This window comes from Hylobates moloch, unplaced genomic scaffold (genome assembly GCF_009828535.3).
Source record: "Hylobates moloch isolate HMO894 unplaced genomic scaffold, HMol_V3 SCAFFOLD_5, whole genome shotgun sequence".
Lineage (NCBI taxonomy): Eukaryota > Metazoa > Chordata > Mammalia > Primates > Hylobatidae > Hylobates > Hylobates moloch.
In genome coordinates, this window is record NW_026652280.1 from 82,727,980 (window position 1) to 82,746,990 (window position 19,011).

A 19,011-nucleotide genomic window follows, 5' to 3' on the forward strand; every position below is an offset into this window, starting at 1 on the left:
TCTCCTGTGTCCATCAGTGAAAGAGAAAGCTTTAAGTGGAGATTTACGTTCCCTGCCCCCACTCCTGAAGAGAAACTATTTAATCAGCTGGCTCCAGATAGGGCAACTAAATCAAAGTGCTACAAATTCAGAGGTCTTCACAAGTCCATGTTACTGTAAATGAAATTTGCGCTTATTTTTTTTGAGAGACAGGGTCTTGCTGTTGCCCAGGCTGCAGTACAGTGATGTGACCATAATTCACTGCTGCCTCGAACTCCTGGGCTCAAGCGATTATCCTGCCTCAGCCTCCAGAGTAGCTAGGACTACAGGTGCGCACCATCATGCCCGGGTTTTTTTTTTTTTTTTTTTTTTTTTGAGACGGAGTCTTGCTCTGTCGCCCAGGCTGGAGTGCAGTGGCGCAATCTCGGCTCACTGCAAGCTCCGCCTCCCGGGTCCACGCCATTCTCCTGCCTCAGCCTCTCCGAGTACCTGGGACAACAGGCGCCCGCCACCACGCCCGGCTAATTTTTTTTTTTTGTCTTTTTAGTAGAGACAGGGTTTCACCGTGGTCTCGATCTCCTGACCTCGTGATCCGCCCGCCTCGGCCTCCCAAAGTGCTGGGATTACAAGCGTGAGCCACCGCGCCCGGCTTTTTTTTTTTTTTTTTTCCAGAGACGGGGTGGAAGGTGTCTCCATATGTTGCCCAAGCTGGTCTCAAACTCTTGGGCTCAAGTGATCATCCTGCCTCAGCCTCCAGAGTAGCTAGGACTACAGGTGGGCACCACTATGCCTGGCTAATCTTTTATTTTGTAGAGACAGAGGTGGAAAGTGTCTCCATATGTTGCCCAAGCTGGTCTCAAATTCCTGGGCTCAAGCGTTTCTCCCACCTCAGCCTCCCAAAGTGCTGATTAGAGGAGTGAGCCACAACACCTGGCCCTTGTGCTCACTTTTAAGCAACCCTGCCAACAATAGAGCCTTCTCCAGGACTATGCTAGTAAGATACTTGTTCAGTATCGTTTTCTAGGACAGAGAAAGCTAACTCAAACCACATTGCCACTATCCCGTCAGAAGTCTTATTCAATTTGCCAAGCCAAACTCTATTTCACAGAACCTCCCATATTAAAAACACAGAGAAAGAAAACACAGATAACATGGTGTTGTGATCTTTATTCCATTAAATGATCTTACAAATTGGAGTAAAGCAGAAACATGCTTTTAATATACTAATAGCATAATCTCATCCCATTGCACTTTTTAAAAACTATATTAAATTTCAAAGAAACTCGAAGGCAAGGGTCTAGCAGAAAGTACTTTTAACAAATCATTTTTTAAAGTAAAAAAGAAACCTGAGGAAAATTTGTGTATGTACAAGATTAGTATTAACTCCTTTAAGGCTTACATCCATGACAGCATGTATCTAATTAGAAAGCTTTGGGAATCAATGCTACCTTCCCTTGCTCATAAAAACACTACATTTAAACTGTAGTTCTAGCACACGAAATTCCTCCCCCAAGAAAAATGTCTTTCAAAACCCTTCTGTCCCTAGATCTGTTTTGCAAAGTTTCTGATATGGGGTACTTAGGTCACTAATGACAGAAATTAGGATCTTGTCTTCCTTCTTGTTCATTACTTTTATTTGTGGCTTAATGTTTCACCTGTATGTGAAAGATTTGGGGGTTCAAGTCACAGTGCTGAATTTTACTTTTTAAAAGAAAAACTATCAAAAATTGCTTTTAAAAAATCCTAATTACATGTTAGAAAATAGGATACTTGTACATTCGTTTTTCAGAGAAGGCACTATGACAATGGAGAAAAATAGCTTTAAGGAGCTTAGATAATCCTCTGAATTAAAAGCATTCTTACTACTTCTGAACACAGAAAACGCCTGGGGATTGTACTGGCAAGAGACCACCTATTCTAAACCTCAGGTACAAAGTGTCCACTTGCCTCCAGACAATACAGAATTGTACTTTCTCCTTGGTACTTCCCATTCGATGAAGCAGTCTCTCTGTGGTCTCTGAACCACTATTTATAAAAGTGATGGATGACTCCAGGACCACAGCCAATACCACCTAAGGCAATCCCTGGGTACAAAGCTGGGAATCTGAACTTTTTAAACAAGCCTACTAGGTAAGTCTTATGCACTCCAAGGTAGATGAGAACCACTACCCAAAACATAGCTACAACAAGACTTACAACAAGAAAAATCATTTGACTGCAAATATTCTTTTACAATGGGCTTAATGTCATTTTTTAAAATTAATCACACAAATAGTTTGTACTTTCATAACTGAAGCTTGTCTTCATTATGCCCTTATCCCTTGACTAGAATTTTGTTAGATAAAACATGTGTAAGCCATAATGACACAGCCATGTTGACAACTTTGAGATGGAACATCAAATCATCCTAAATTACATTTCAATAGTTCCAGGAAAGAAAAAAGTTCTATGAAGACTTCCACATAAGTTACATCATTTTTTAAAAGAACCTAGCAAAAAATTAAAACTACCTGTTTTATTGCTTTTGCATGGACTTGATTCAATCTACTTAATTTTGCTATAACTCATACATACATACTTATCCAAACTCACCCTATCCAAGGCACCATTTTATACAAGTAGAACACTGTGTGTGATCCACTAATGAAACCAACCACCAGTACAAGGCAGTATTTTTGTGTCTGTTTGACCAAAGCGCTTTACTTCATGTAAGAGAAAAAAATAAAGCAAAACAAGGCCAGGTTCCAGTGGCTCATGCCCGTAATCCCAGCACTCTGGAAGGCCAAGGCAGGCGGATTCCCCGAGCAGTTGAGACCAGCCTGGTCAACATGGCGAAGCCATGTATTTTATTTCTACTAAAAATACAAAAATAAGCCGGGTGTGGTGGCACATGCCTGTAATCCCTGCTACTTGGGAGGCTGAGGCAGAAGAATCACTTGAACCCAGGAGGCGGAGGTTGTTGTGAGCCAAGATCTCGCCACTGCACTTCAGCCTGGGCGACAGTACAAGAGTCCGCCTCAAAAAAAAAAAAAAAAAGAATAAAGCGAAACACAGGCAATTTTACCAAGTATAAAAGAGGTGTTAAAACGTAAACTTCCATAGAACATTTATTGGTATACTACGAAAATAAGGCATGACTCAGCTGGGCGGGGTGGCTCACGCCTGAAATCCCAGCACTTTGGGAGGTTGGGGGGAGTGGATCACCTGACGTCAGGAGTTTGAGACCAGCCTGGCAAACATGGCAAAACCCCACCTCTAGTAAAAAAACAAAAATTAGCCGGGCGTGATGGTGTACACCTGTAGTCCCAGCTACTAAGGAAGCTGAGACAGGAGAATCACTTCGACCTGGGAGGTGGAGGCTGCAGTGAGCGAGATTGCACCACTGCACTCCAACCTGGGCGACAGAGCGAGACCTCTGTCTCAAAAAACAAAAATAAAAATAAAATAAAACAAAACAAGGCATGACTCTGAAGGTGTCTTATCATACATAGTAGTTTGTCTCATTTTATCTATAAGCCAATCTTACAGAAAGATTTCTTAGTGAAAGAATGAAAACTGATTCTACCATTTTTACTATAAGCAGCTCATTGAAATTATTTTTTCAAATTATCAACACTTAATTTATCCTGAAATATTTTAATAGAAAATTTTGGAAGCCTCCTTTTATATATTCATAGGAATGAGTTCCATATATTGTTAGGATTGTGCAAAATTAAAAATGCCTGCATGGAAAGCAGCAGAGCAACAGACACGACACAAACATGCACAGTCTGAGCGTCTGAACCACAAGTAAAAGGTGAGAGAAGTAAAAGACATTATTTTTAACCTGGTTATAAATCTCCCCAGGATGATTTATAGCCAGTAATGATAATGTATCTTTTATTGAAAAAGTTGATATAAAATCATCAATTTATTGTTGAGAGAAAAGAGGCCAAAGAAAACTCTTAAGAACCCTCACTGAGAAAACTTTATAAAACACTTTCCAGAAGCAGAACTAAGAAAAAAAAAAGGTGAGGGGGACTTCCTCTGGGTAATTAAACCAAGGTCTCTTTATAAGACCAAAACAGAGGCCAGGCACGGTGGTTCACGCCTGTAACCCCAGCACTTTGGGAGGCCAAGGCGGGCGGATCATGAGGTCAGGAGATCGAGACCATCCTGGCTAACATGTTGAAACCCCGCCTCTACTAAAAATACAACAAAAAAAAATTAGCCGGGCGTTGTGGCGGGCGCCTGTAGTCCCAGCTACTCGGGAGGCTGAGGCAGGAGAATGGTGTGAACCCAGGAGGCGGAGCTTGCAGTGAGCCGAGATTGCGCCACTGCACTCCAGCCTGGGTGACAGAGCAAGACTCCGTCTCAAAAAAAAAAAAGACCAAAACAGAAATGGTGAATTTAAATAGTAACTGAATCTTAAGATTTCATTAAATCATACATTAGCACTTTTTTTAAAGTGACCTAATACTTTAGTATGAGTTTTCGACACATCACCCCTTCTTACCATTAAATTTTTTGACAGTTATTCTGAAATCTATAAATTTACTTATAGAATGTATTAAAAGCTAAGTATGTCAATATTTACAGAGCCTGCTAATAGGTATGAACTTTCAGAGAGATAAGAGGTCACCTGAAAATGCACCAACATTTCAGAAGCAAGCTTTCAAGTTAACAGTCAAAGTTTGGCATCACTGATAAATCCAAGTAAACAAGTTGGAATTTTTCTAAAGTGTAACAGCAAGTGAATAAAATAGCAAGAACTATTTGCAAGATGGCATATAAATATGAAACACAATATGCTGGGAATTTAGGACTTATAAAAATACTTCAGCGGTAAAGTGTCAAAAGAAAATTCTTTGATAGAGATTACATGCGAAAAGGGACTTTCTTTTCTTCTACCTTCCATTCATACTTCACGTATATAAAGTTTACACTCAGATCTTACCTTCATGTATATAAAATTTACACTCTTACCTCCCTCCCATAACAAAAGTTAAATTATCTCAGAAAGTAAGGCTTATATACCTGAATGTTTATATAAATACTTGCAGGCAAGTTTTCAGTTTTAAAATCCACAATAATTCCAAATGGAAAAGCAACTAACAGATAAAACTTTTTTATCTTCTAATCAAGGTAAATAGAAAAAAAGAACTCTTAGATACTTCTAGATATTGTTTATATTTGGGTAGGACTTTGCTCCTTGCTAAGCCAAAGCTATCTTAAAGCTACCAGACTAGCCAAAGTAAAATTAAATAGATAATTCACTAAATAAAATGGGTTAATTTTAGCTTCATTATTAAGAACATTAGACAGGGCAGAGAATGCAAATTAACATTCTGAATAAAGACCTTAAATCAGGTTATTAATTGTTGCTAAGCCACATGAAATTAGACATCAATTAAATGCAGTAATATTTGGTAGTATCCTCCCTCTAATCCTTAATAAAGTTTTGTTCTTATGCAGAACTCTCAAAAACAAAACCCCTCAAATGACAATTACAAGAGTTGTGTAAAACGCACATACATATGTAAACCTACAGTGAACCTGACCAAGGCACAAGTTCAAGTGACTTATCAGAGGTCACATGGTTCATTTAAACTTAGCTTTTTTCTTAAAGTATCTAGCTCATTCCTTTTATTATGAGCCACTCTGGCTTTTCAAGGCACGTTTGCCTCTTTTTCTAGAAAGAAGCTATAGGGACCAAAAAAAAATAGAGCAAGTTGCAACAAAACTGTCAGCCTACTGGGTAAAAACCTCACATTTCAGAGTATGGTATATTTAAATATGACATGATTTTTCCACACTATATGGCAACAGGATTCCCTATTTTAAATTATTTTTAAGTGTAATGACATCATTTTCAGTTAGTCTTTAGTTCTGAAGTTTCTCCAAGTTTTGTAAACTTTTAAAAAAGGAATCCTTCTTGGCCGGGCACGGTGGCTCACGTCTGTAATCCCAGCATTTTGGGAGGCCAAGGCGGGTGGATCACAAGGTCAAGAGACCAAGACCATCCTGGCCAACATGGTGAAACCCCAACTCTACTAAAAATACAAGAAAATTAGCTGGGCATGATGGTGTACACCAGTAGTCCCAGCTACTCGGGAGGCTGAGGCAGGAGAATTGCTTGAACCCGGCAGGTGGAGGTTGCAGTGAGCCAAGATCGCACCACTGCACTCAAGCCTGGCGACAGAGCGAGACTCCAACTCAAAAAAAAAAAAAAAAAAAAATCCTTCTCAAAAGAGTAAAGTATAAAAGAAATGACAAGTTTCACCCCAAAATGGCAACTTTCATGAGGTTATCCTCCATCCCCCCCATCGTGTCTGCAAAACCATGGAATCAATCTTAAAAGGCACTAAGTGGCACATAAAGAACTTAAAAGCTGCATTTCCATTTTTCCTCTAGCTTCCTCCTCCATAAAGTGCACAAAGCAGAGTAATATGAAAACAGACACAGGCTTGCATCTATAACAGCAAGGAAAAGAAATGCTTCCAACAGAAATGGAAGTGTGTTTAATAATTTGAAACCACAGGAAAGGTCTGCTCATTTATTACAGGGCCATGTTTTAGCTCTTCCTGGATCGTCTCAGATCTGCCATTCCTCTGGATATGAACCTGTGGCCGTGGCAGAAACCCAGAAATCAGTAGGGGCTCGTTGTGTTCTTGTTTGATCTTCATATTAAGATGCTATTGAGCTTTTTTATCTATGGGTGGTCTTCCAACAACTGCATCCCTCACAGTGGCCTGAGTGGAATTACCGATATGAGAAGAAGCCTGCAAAAGTCCATTTATTCAACATATAAGTTAATAAAATACAACACAGCAACAAGAAAGTAAGTCCTTAAACTTTCAAACACCTGTCTCCATCATCAGCATGTTACAGAAAGCAGTGGAATGAAAATGCAGGGATACAGAGAGGCTGTGGCAGTAGCTAACTCCCAAGAGAGCCAGGGGAACATCTGCTCTGTGGCTGGGGTAGGATAGGCAGCTCCTGTGGCTTCACAAGCTGCTAACCCAACTCATCTGTTCATGTTACTCAGAAAAACAAATGTATCATCTCAAAGATCTACAAAACTTGTGACCATGTCAATGTCCAAGAGCTACTGGGTTAGTCAGGTGTGGTGGCACTCGCCTGTAACACCAGCTGCTTGGGAGGCTGAGGTGGGAGGATCACTTGAGCCCAGGAGTTTTAAGTTACAGTGAGCTAAGATACCAGCCTGGGTGACAGAGCAAGACCTCGTCTCCAAAAAAACATTTTATAAATAAATAAGCAACCCAATAAATAAATAAATAAATAACCAAGCCACTGGCTTTTGGAAGATTTTTAAATAAAAAAGATACCATCCCTTTCCTAATCCAGTAGGACTCAAAACTGAACATTTTTCGTTAAGTTCATAATTTTTTCAAAGTTCTTGCTTTTCAGTGAAGTAAATTAATCTGGGGGGGTGAGAAGTGAGAATCACATAAAAATTATGTCTGAAGAGCATGTAATTAGAAGTTGCCAGCCAGGCGCAATAGCTCATGCCTATAATCCTAGCACTTTGGGAGGCCGAGGCGGGTGCATCATCTGAGGTCAGGAGTTCAAGACCAGCATAGCTAACATGGCAAAACACTGTCTCTACTAAAAAAAAAAATACAGAAATTAACTGGGCATGGTGTCGGGCACTTCTAATCCTAGCTACTCTTGGGAGGCTGAGGCAAGAAAATCACTTGAACCCAGTGGGCAGAGGTTGCAGTGAGCCAAGACCACACCACTTCACTCCAGCCTGGGCAAAAGCGTAAAACTGTCTCAAAAAAAAAAAAAGTTGCCAAAGGGGAACACAATCAGTATGTCTAAGTTGGAATGTTTTTGCATTAAAGGGCTATTTTTGGGCTGGGCGCAGTGGCTCACGCCTGTAATCCCAGCACTTTGGGAGGCCGAGGCAGGCGGACCATGAGGTCAGGAGTTCGAGACCAGCCTGGTCAACATGGTGAAACCCTGTCTCTATTAAAAATACAAAAACTAGCGGGCCGTGGTGGCACACACCTGTAGTCTCAGCTACTCGGGAGGCTGACGCAAGAGAATTGCTTGAACCTGGGAGGCGGAGGTTGCAGTGAGCCGAGATCATGCCACTGGACTCCAGCCTGGGCAAGAGAGCAGAGTGAGACTTTGTCTCCAAAAAAAAGCAGGAGGGGTGGCCTTTGTAGGCATGGAAACAAAATATTAAGAATAAATATTAATATCCTAAAGGATAATAAAACATACAGTCTATCAGAAAACAATGGCTAAAGGAGTGGCCATTGTCTCATGTCTTCACTATGAAATTCTTCCAAACTGAGATATTTTACAACAGAAGCACAAATATCTGCCCATTATCAACCCTCAGGCTCTTCAGCAGCACCACTTACCTGCTCCAACACATATGCGGCACCAAAATCAATAGCTCCGCCCAGCTCACGATATTGACCAGAATACCTGATGTAGCCCCAGGTGAGGAGTGCTATTAACAGTAGTCCAACCATACAGTTGAACAATTGGGCTACAACCTCAAGACCTATGAAGCCAGTGAGGCCTGAGGCTATGTACAAAGCTACAATGCCTGTGAACAGCACTGCAGGGGTTCGGAAGGTGCTGAAGACGTTCTTGCTACCATTGTGCTTGCAGAAGTTCTCATATAATTCCTTGATTTCCTCCTCCAGCTCCTGCTGGTAACGAAAGCTGAAATCCTTCCCACCCATCTTCTTGGTCTTCTTAAAATGGTCCAGAGCAAGTTGTTTGAATTCACAGTGCTTCTCCTCTAGAATGTCTGGAGACAAATAAGGTTTCTCTCCCCCACACACCTAAAAAGAACAAAGAAACAATATGTTAAAAGATCTCTTCAAAAACAAGTGCCAAATAAAACATGAAAAGATAATGAAAGGATTAGAATGTTTTAAGAAACTAGACCAATAAAGTCTAGTTTCACTTCCTCTGAAAAGCACACTTAAAAAACCAGGTAGATAAACCAGATAATATTAATTGGAAAGAGCAGTGACACTGGGATGGGCGCAGTGGCTCACACCTGTAATCCCAGCACTTTGGGAGGCCAGAGCGGGCGGATCACTTAAGGTCAGGAGTTTGAAATCAGCCTGGTCAACATGGTGAAACTCTGTCTCTACTAATACAAAAAAAATTAGCAGGGCATGATGACAGGCACGTGTAATCCCAGCTACTCAGAAGGCTGAGGCAGGAGAACCGCTTGAACCCGGGAGGCGGAGGTTGCAGTGAGCCGAGATCTCACCACTGCACTCCAGCCTGGGTGACAGAGTGAGACTCCATCTCAAAAAAACAAAAGCAAACGGTCAACTTCTGTGGGGCCCAGGTGAGAAAGGCCCACCTGTGTCCTGGTTGAGGGTCTTCAGGGTTCTTTGGGACCCAAGGATTCCTGAAATCATGGATCACCCACATACGCTTTGAGACATGCTTTAATTTTTTTTTTTTTCTGGAAGCCCTGCGACTTCCCTAAAAATTGGATGAATTATAGAACAGACCTATGACCAATGGTGGCAGAGTCTACACAGAACTATGCTTCATGGTGTTCTGGGGAAACCTTTTGACTTGTTGGCTATGCTATTCAGTATGACTGTATAGCTCACTGTGCTTTTGAATACGTTGGTGGTGGTGTCATGTGTTCTGGACCATCAATGGAGCCTACAATTCAAAATTCAGATATTGTCTTTGCAGAAAATCTTAGTCGACATTTTTATAGTATCCAAAGAGGTGACACTGTAATTGCAAAAAGCCCAAGTGATCCAACAACAAATATTTGTAAAAGAGTAACTGGTTTGGAAGGAGACAAAATCCTCACCACTAGTCCATCAGATTTCTTTAAAAGCTACAGTTATGTCCCAGTGGGTCATGTTTGGTTAGAAGGTGATAAATCTACAGAATTCTACAGATTCCAGGTACTATGGACCTATTCCATATGAACTAATAAGAGGACAAATCTTCTTTAAGATTCGGCCTCTGAGTGATTTTGGATTTTTATGTGCCAGCCTTAATGGCCACAGATTTTCTGATGATTAGTAAGCATTTATTATTTTGACTTGATTATTGTCTCCTGTTCATGTGAATTTATTATTCCCATTGAAACTATGTACTTACCAATAAACTATTTGCTATTCAAAACAAAACAAAAACAAACAAAAAAATAAATGGTTAATAATTATAAGGCCCCCGTTACCAGGACAACCTGAATATGGGTTTATTGCCTCATCACTTAAAGATACATTAAGAAGGATCAAGTTGGGCTTTTGAGGTCAGCAACAATGCCCAGGTTATAGATATTTCAGAAGAAGGCGTATGTCCCATGTACCTCTTCCATGTTGTTATAATAAATGTCCTTGGCTGAGGCTGCAGCTGCTAAGTTGTTGGCTTCAGCAGTGGCCTTTTAAAAGAGAAAAACGTGAACTGTAAATCCTTCCTCTTTAAACATTCCTCCACAAATAACCTAATAAAAATCTTCTCTATTCCCCATTCTTCCTTTTTTATTAACCTTCTATTTTTCTAGATTTCCATATAGTTCAACTGATGAAATAAAATACACTTTTTCTGCCAAATTTTCTACCAGAAAAAAGGTAGAAGTTCATATACATAGAAATATGTATTCTCATACATAAGAATCTTTAGCAAAAATTAAATCTCCAGAATTCAAGGAAAATATTTCCATTGCGTCAATTTATTTTTTAATTGTTTAAATTTTTTTTTTTTTGAGACAGAGTCTCACTCTGTCACCCAGGCTGGAGTTCAGTGGTAATCTCAGCACACTGCAACCTTCGCCTCCTGAATGCAAGCCATCCTCCTGCCAGTGCATGCCACCACACTTGGCTAACTTTGTAAGTTTTTGTTTTGCAGAGCTAGAGTCTCCCTTATATTGCCCAAGCTGATGTTGAACTCCCAGGCTAAAGCGATCTGCCCACCTGAGCCTCCCAAAGTGCTGGGATTACAGGAGTAAGCCACCACACCTGGCTCCATTGCTTCAACTTTAACAGATGTGAATCAAAACAAAAAAAAAAGAAGGAAAGGTTGGGAGAGGTGGCTCAGGCCTGTAATCCCAGCACTTTGGCACTTTGGGAAGCCAAGGCTGGTGGATCATGAGGTCAGGAGTTCAAGACCAGCCTGGCCAACATGGTGAAACCCAGGCTTTACCAAAAATACAAAAAAATCAGCTGGGCGTGGTGGTGCGCACCTGTAGTCCCAGCTACTCAGGAGGCTGAGACAGGAGAACCGCTTGAACCCAGGAGGTAGAGGTTGCAGTGAGTCGAGATCACACCACTGCACTCCAGCCTGAGCAATAGAGCAAGACTCTGTCTCAAAAAAAAAAAAAAGAAAAGAAAAAAAAGCTGGATGTGGTGGCTTATACCTGTAATCCCAGCACTTTGAGAGGCTGAGGTGGGAGGATCACTTGAGCCCAAGAATTCAACACCAGCCTGCTCAACACAGCTAGATCCTGTTTCTATTTAAAAAACAGAAAAAAGAAAAAAAAAGCGGGGGCTGGGCGCAGTGACTCACGCCTGTAATCCCAGAACTTTGAGAGGCCGAGGTGGGCGGATCATGAGGTCAGGAGATCAAGATCATCCTGGCTAACACGGTGAAACCCCGTCTCTACTAAAAATACAAAAAATTAGCCGGGCGTGGTGGCGGGCGCCTGTAGTCCCAGCTACTTGGGAGGCTGAGGCAGGAGAATGGTGTTAACCCCAGGAGGCGGAGCTTGCAGTGAGCCGAGATCATGCCACTGCACTCCAGCCTGGGCGACATAGTGAGACTCCGCCTCAAAAAAAAAAAAAAGGAAAAAATTATTTGCAATGTCAATCCCAGGCTCTAGCTCCCTTTATGAAAATTTTCTGCTACAAAATAAATCAACACTTGGCAATAAATCCCCTTATGTTCAACATATGAAAGTCAAAAATTATGTTTTAACCAAATGACATTCTAGTTGCAAATTAAAAACCTGATTAGTGAATAGTAAACAGGTGTGTCAGGACATGTTCCACTAAAGTAAATAACAGGTCAGGCATGGTGGCTTACACCTGTAATCTTAGCACTTCGGGAAGCTGAGGCAGGCACATCACTTGAGCCAAGTTTGAGACTAGCCTGGGCAACACAGCAAGACCACATCCCTATTTTTTTTTTTTTTAATTAAAAAAATTATAGCCAGGCACGATGGCTCACTCCTATAATCCCAGCACTTTGGGAGGCCAAGACGGTCGGATTGCTTGAGTCCAGGAGTTGGAGACCAGCCTGAGCAACATGGCTAAACCAATCTCTATTAAAAATACAAAAATTAGCCAAGCGTGGTGGTACATGCCTATAATACCAGCTACTCGGGAGGCTGAGGCATAAGAATCACTTGAGGCCGGGTGCGGTGGCTCACGCTTGTAATCTCAGCACTTTGGGAGGCCGAGGCGGGCGGATCACGAGGTCAGGAGATCGAGACCACAGTGAAACCCCATCTCTACTAAAAATACAAAAAATTAGCCGGGCGTGGTGGCGGGCGCCTGTAGTCCCAGCTACTCGGAGAGGCTGAGGCAGGAGAATGGCGTGAACCCAGGAGGCGGAGCTTGCAGTGAGCCGAGATTGCGCCACTGCATTCCAGCCTGGGTGACAGAGCGAGACTCCGTCTCAAAAAAAAAAACAAAGAATCACTTGAACCCAGGAGGTGGAGGTTGTGGTGAGCTGAGATCGTGCCACTGCACTCCAGCCTTGGCAAGAGTGAGACTCTGTCTCAAAAAAAATAATAAATTATAAATTATATAAAAATAAAAAAAATAAACAACAATGACAGGAACTTGCTTGTCTAACATGGTGGGTATGTTTCAACCACGTATAATTAACTGTGCTTCCCAAAGTGTGTTTGGTGAAAAGACTAGGCCCAGCGAGGAGAGGCCATTTCATTTTAACTGTACCACCATGAATACAAACAAGTGAACTAGAAGGTTGCCACACTACTGCAAAATGTGCTACAAAAAATTAACAGACCTCAGCATAATGAAAAAGGAGAAAAAGTGCATTCTCTTCCTAAAGAACTCTGCTTATTGTATACAGGTCAACTCAAGTAATTTAAGGGTAGTGTTTAGGATGTCAAATCATTGTTTACCTGAAGCATTGACTTTGGGTGAGGCAAATCTTCTCCTTGATAAATTTTAATATATGCCTTAAAAGATAAACATAAAAACTGCTATAAAATGTTATTCAGTCATATCTTACTCATATTTGATTTTTAGAAAGTGACCATACAACTGCATTTTCCTAAAGACTTAGATCAACAACCAGGAATTAGCAAAAACACACCACACACCTTTGAGTGCATGTTAGCATTTTTAGTTAACTAAAAATGTTCTCAAGCAGCACAAGCCTACAAAGGCTAGGATTCCCATCCAGCTCCCCATGCACGCTGGCCTCACCACTACCTGTGGGCAGAGTGACCATCCGCCTTGAGGTAGTCGTGTCACATCTAGGTGCCGTCTCCTCCTACTCACAGCAACTTCCTAACCACCTCCTGTCCACACCATCTTCCTTGAGGAACAATCTTCCTTTAGTCACAGCTAATTGCTCCTCTAAGAGAGTGCAAAGAACATCCATTTGGTTCTTAGACCAATACTGCCACCCAATGGCCCACTCCTGGAAGGACACCGAGGTCTCTGAAAATGCCTCTCACCATCTCCCCCAGAAAATTTTCCTTTAAGTTTCAAAATATTTAAATTCAAGTTGATTTACGAGTTAGATCAGCTTTACCAAAAGTCAAACATTTTAATAACTAAAACCCATATTTACCTTAAAATACTCCAGTAGTCCCCGACAGGTGACCTTTGAGCCATTGATCTCCTTTTCCATTAACTTAGACGGGTTTAATACATACGGTATCAGTGCCTGTAACTGCTCTTTGAATTCACCAGCAATATCTGTTCACAGGACCACAAAGAAGGGAAAAATAAGCCAAACAGCCTTATTCAACCAAGCTGAACACACAGTGCAATGTTCCCAGTCTAGTGCTTTTAACATTGGTTGCTGAAAGTGAGAGAGAAGCCGGGCGCGGTGGCTCACACCTATAATCCCAGCACTTTGGGAGGCTGAGGCGGGTGAATCACCTAAGGTCAGGAGTTCGAGACCAGCCTGACCAACATGGTGAAACCCTGTCTCTACTAAAAATAGAAAAACTAGCCAGGTGTGGTGGCAGGTGCCTGTAATCCTAGCTACTCAGGAGGCTGAGGCAGGAGAATCACTTGAACCCAGGAGGAGGAGGTTGCAGTGAGCCAAGACTGCACCATTGCACTCCAGCCTAGGCAACAAGAGTGAAACTCCATCTCAAGAAAAAAAAAAAAGGCCGGGCGCGGTGGCTCACGGTTGTAATCCCAGCACTTTGGGAGGCCGAGGCGGGCGGATCACGAGGTCAGGAGATTGAGGCCATCCTGGCTAACATGGTAAAACCCCGTCTCTACTAAAAAAAAATACAAAAAATTAGCCGGGCGTGGTGATGGGCGCCTGTAGTCCCAGCTACTCGGGCGGTTGAGGCAGGAGAATGGCGTGAACCCGGGAGGCGGAGCTTGCAGTGAGCCGAGATTGCGCCACTGCACTCCACCCTGGGTGACAGAGTGAGACTCCGTCTCAAAAAAAAAAAAAAAAAAAAAGTGGGAGAGAAGAAGGGGTCTGAGACTATGTTTTGACACTTTCTGGCTATGACCAAGTTGCTGATAGATCTCTTTCCCAATGTACTTTCATTTTTCTCCTTCCCCACTGTAGTAGAAAGTCTTCTCTAGTTCAAAATAGAATACGATATATGCAGAATATCTTTACCTTGGTTTTCATTCTGGGATATCTGGTCTACTCCCTAGCCTATCAAGAAATTTCACTTTTTAAAGAATTTGATGGCCGTGCGTGGTGGCTCATGCCTATAATCCCAGCACTTTGGGAGGTCAAGGCGGGTGGATCACGAGGTCAGGAGTTCAAGAACAGTCTGGCCAAGATGGTGAAACCCCGTCTCTACTAAAAATACAAAAATTAGCTGGGGGTGGTGGCGGGTACCTGTAATCCCAGCTACTTGGGAGGCTGAGGCAGAGAATAGCTTGAAGCCAGGAGGCGGAGGTTGCAGTGAGCCAAGATCACACCACTGCACTCCAGCCTGGGCAACAGAGTGAGACTCTATCTCAGAAAAAAAAAAGAATTTCATTAACAAGGTCTTCAACAAGTCAATTTTTAACCTCTCAAGCTGTCTCAGGCCTTTACCATGCTCTCACACTACTCCTTTAAATCAATTAGAAATCACTGGTCATCCATCTGATTTATTCTTGTTAATTTTTTTAATGTTAAAAGAAGTAGAAGTACCTGTGCCTCATTATATTTATTTTCTATTATCTCCTCAGAGACCCTCGGAACCACTCCAAAATGAAAAGACCACTAACCCAAGAAAGGTGACAGATTCTCTGCAGCTTCTACAAGGTTCCCACAGAGGGATCAGGAGAGCCATTAAATAGAGCTCTTTCCTCAAAGTAAGAATTATTAGCTGGTCCAACTATGAAGACACAGGAGAATTAAAATACAGAAAAGCTGATTTACATAATCTTCTAACATCTTCTTGGGTTACCAGCTATACACTGAAAAAAAAGCAGGTAGGAGCCCACATCAAATAAGAACTCTTCAATACTCCACCAACCAGACTATAATATGAAAAATGAAACTAAAATTTCAAGAAAAGCATGGGAAAAATACTTTGCAACCTTGCAGTGAAAAACTATAAAAGTGTACATAATAGGCCATTCTGTACACATTCACATTTGCTTTCATATATTAAAGAAACTCTGAAAGCCTACAAAAATGGAAGACTTTTCACTGAGTACTTTTTAATCCTTTTTAAAATTTTAAACATGTGAATGTATTATATATCCAAAAAACCTTTTTGTATGGTTTCAATTTCCATCACACTGAAAGATGGGGTGTTTCAAAAATACCTCACACAAGTAGCAGCAGGATCCACATGCTACACCTGCCACTTTAACAAGCTGTACAGACCCTATATGCTACTCACGTTTCTATGAAGGCTACGCCAAAATAATAGTTTTAAAATTAGAATAGACAAGAACTGTCTCATAACAGAAACAAACTCAATCTTTAGTGGTGTCAAAGAAGACTGTGCCCTACAAAGCCTCCTGTGTTAATTTCTAACTAAACAACTCAGTAGTTACTGTATTGTCTCCCTGTGACAGTAAGTAGGAAGATAACAATTTTCTTTATGCTGACAACACAGTCAGCCTGCATCTGATGAAAAGTATCCTTAAAAAGCAGCTATTCTAGGCCTAGCGTGGTGGCCCACATCTGTAATCCCAGCACCTTGGGAGGCCAAGGTGGGCAGACTGCTTGAGGCCAGGAGTTCATGACTACCCTGGCCAACACGGTGAAACCCTGTTTCTACCAAAAACACAAAAATTACCCAGGCATGGTAGTGCACTCCTGTAATCCCAGCTACTTGGGAGGACGTGGCACAAGAATCGCTTGAGCCCAGGAGGCGGAGGTGGCAGTGAACTGAGATCGCACCACTGCACTCCAGCCTGGGCAACAGAGTGCAGACAAGACTTCGTCTCAAAAGACAAAACAAAACGAAAAAAACTCAGAAGCTATTCTAGCTAATTACTGCAAGAAACAGCAGCTTAGCATCAGTTATACCAAAAGTAAGATCATATTTGGCAGACATCTACCTCTAAATAAGTGGTTGATCTTTAAAAATAAAATAAAACCACTAAAATAATTCCTAAAGTATCTGGGGGAACATTTGCAGAAATAGTTTCAGAATGTAGTTCTTATGAAATTTAAATGTTCTACAAAAATTACATTTTAAGTTCCTTTTATGGATTAGCCCTAACAACCTCAGGCTAATGTTGTCTTTTCCAAGTTACATGGAACAGGACTGCAGAATCTTTTTTATAATGATTTTTTTTTTTTTTTTTTTTTTTGAGACGGAGTCTCGCTCTGTCACCCAGGCTGGAGTGCAGTGGCGCAATCTTGGCTCACTGCAAGCTCCGCCTCCCGGGTTCACGCCATTCTCCTGCCTCAGCCTCTCCGAGTAGCTGGGACTACAGGCGCCCACCACCACGCCCGGCTAATTTTTTGTATTTTTAGTAGAGACGGGGTTTCACCGTGGTCTCGATCTCCTGACCTCATGATCCGCCCGCCTCAGCCTCCCAAAGTGCTGGGATTACAAGCGTGAGCCACCGCGCCCGGCAGGACTGCAGAATCTTAACCATGGAACTGCACAAGTATATACTTGAGAAAATATAATGCCTACCTTTTTTTTTTTTAATTTTGAAAACTACATTAGTTCTACTAACAGGTCTCCTACAATAAAGTGTGTGTGGTTCTCGAGCTAGCACTTGCCAAATACAAATCACCCGCTATTTGCAATTTAGCATCCGATTTACTCTTCACTCAAAACTTCAAAATCTTGGTTAAGAGGTTCCCTAAAATTACAAAATATCCATCTCCAAATCTAAAATGTACATAAACCTTTGCAGAGCTACTAAGAATTCTTCATGAACAATCCTCATAATAATTGTAGTTCCTTAAATAAACACAGAGGGCAGGCTTTTAACATATTTTTAAAGTTAGGCAAAAAAGCAAATTTTTATTTTTCAAATCTTTCCATTTAAAAAAGTACTGGCTGGGTGTGGTGGCTCATGCCAGTAATCCCAACACTTTGAGAAGCTGAAGTGGGAGGTGGGAGGATCACTTGAGGTCAGGAGTTCGAGACCAGCCTGGGCAACATAGTGAGACCCTGTCTCTACAAAAAATAAAAAGATTAGCCAGGCATAGTGGTGCATGCCTGTAGTCCCAGCTACTGAGGAGGCTAAGGTAGGAGGATTGCTTGAGACTGGGAGTTAGAGGCTACAGTGAGCTACAATCATGCCACTGCACTCCAACCTGGGCAACGGAGGAAGACCCTGTCTCTAAAATAAATAAATATATACATACATACATACATGCATACAAATTTTAAAGTACCTTTTTTTTAAATAAATAGGATCATACCACATATGCTACTCCACAATCTTTCTACATTTAATAATATATCACAGACATCTTTCTATATAAAGACACATAGATTCATCTATCTACCTTATCTTTTTGGGGGGGTACAGTTTCGCTCTTGTTGCCCAGGCTGGAGTGCAATGGCGCGATCTCAGCTCACTGCAACCTCCACCTCCCGGGTTCAGGTGATTCTCCTGCCTCAGTCACCCAAGTAGCTGGGATTACAGGCATGTGTCACCACGCCCAGCTAATTTTGTATTTTTAGTAGCGATAGGGTTTCTCCATGTTGGTCAGGCTGGTCTGGAACTCCTGACCTCAGGTGATCCGCCTGCCTCGGCCTCCCAAAATGCTGGGATTCAGGCGTGAGCCACCGCGCCCAGCCCAAAAATAGCCCTTTAATGCAAAAACATTCCAACTTAGACATACTGATTGTGTTCCCCTTTGGCAACTTTTTTTTTTTTTTTTTTTTTTTTTTTTTTTTTGAGACAGTTTTACGCTTTTGCCCAGGCTGGAGTGAAGTGGTGTGATCTTGGCTCACTGCAACCTCTGCCCACTGGGTTCAAGTGATTCTCTTGCCTCAGCCTCCCAAACTGGGATTACAAGCGTGCGCCACCGTGCCCGGTCTCTACCTAATCTTTTTAATGACTGCATTTTACTCCTTTCTGCAAATGTACCTTAATTTTTGTTTGTTTTTTTGAGACAGGGTCTCACTCTGTCACCCAGGCTAGAGTGCAGTGGTGCAATCACAGCTCACTGTAGCCTTGACCTCTGGGGCTCAAGCAATCCTCCTTCCTCAGCCTTCTGAGTAGCTGGGACCACAGGGGTGTGCCACCACGTCCAGCTAGTATTTTTTTTTTTTTTTTAGAGATGGGGGTAATCTCCCTATGTTGCCGAGGCTGAGATGTACCATAATCTAACCAACTCCTCATAAAGACACATTTGTGTTGTTTTCAGTTACTCTCTATGATAATAATGCTACCATAGTATTTTTTTTTTTTTTTTTTTTTTTTG

The 19,011-nt window shown here is 41.8% G+C and overlaps 1 protein-coding gene and 1 pseudogene across 4 annotated transcripts in view; one reads left to right on the plus strand and one right to left on the minus strand.

The window, feature by feature from the left end:
* Positions 1–1,131: 1,131 nt before the first annotated feature.
* Positions 1,132–19,011, minus strand: part of ATL3 (atlastin GTPase 3) — a 52,022-nt gene continuing 34,142 nt past the window's right edge. For all 4 annotated transcript variants that reach the window (XM_058438837.1, XM_032153158.2, XM_032153159.2 and 1 more), the window contains 5 exons: positions 13,759–13,886; positions 13,082–13,138; positions 10,301–10,372; positions 8,355–8,786; positions 1,132–6,740 (listed from right to left, as the gene is read on the minus strand). In XM_058438837.1, the coding sequence (XP_058294820.1) occupies positions 6,654–6,740; positions 8,355–8,786; positions 10,301–10,372; positions 13,082–13,138; positions 13,759–13,886 (776 nt within the window). In that variant the 3' untranslated portion in view covers positions 1,132–6,653. The remainder of the gene's footprint in view (positions 6,741–8,354; positions 8,787–10,300; positions 10,373–13,081; positions 13,139–13,758; positions 13,887–19,011) is intronic.
* LOC116468922 (mitochondrial inner membrane protease subunit 1-like) lies at positions 9,511–10,254 on the plus strand (annotated as a pseudogene).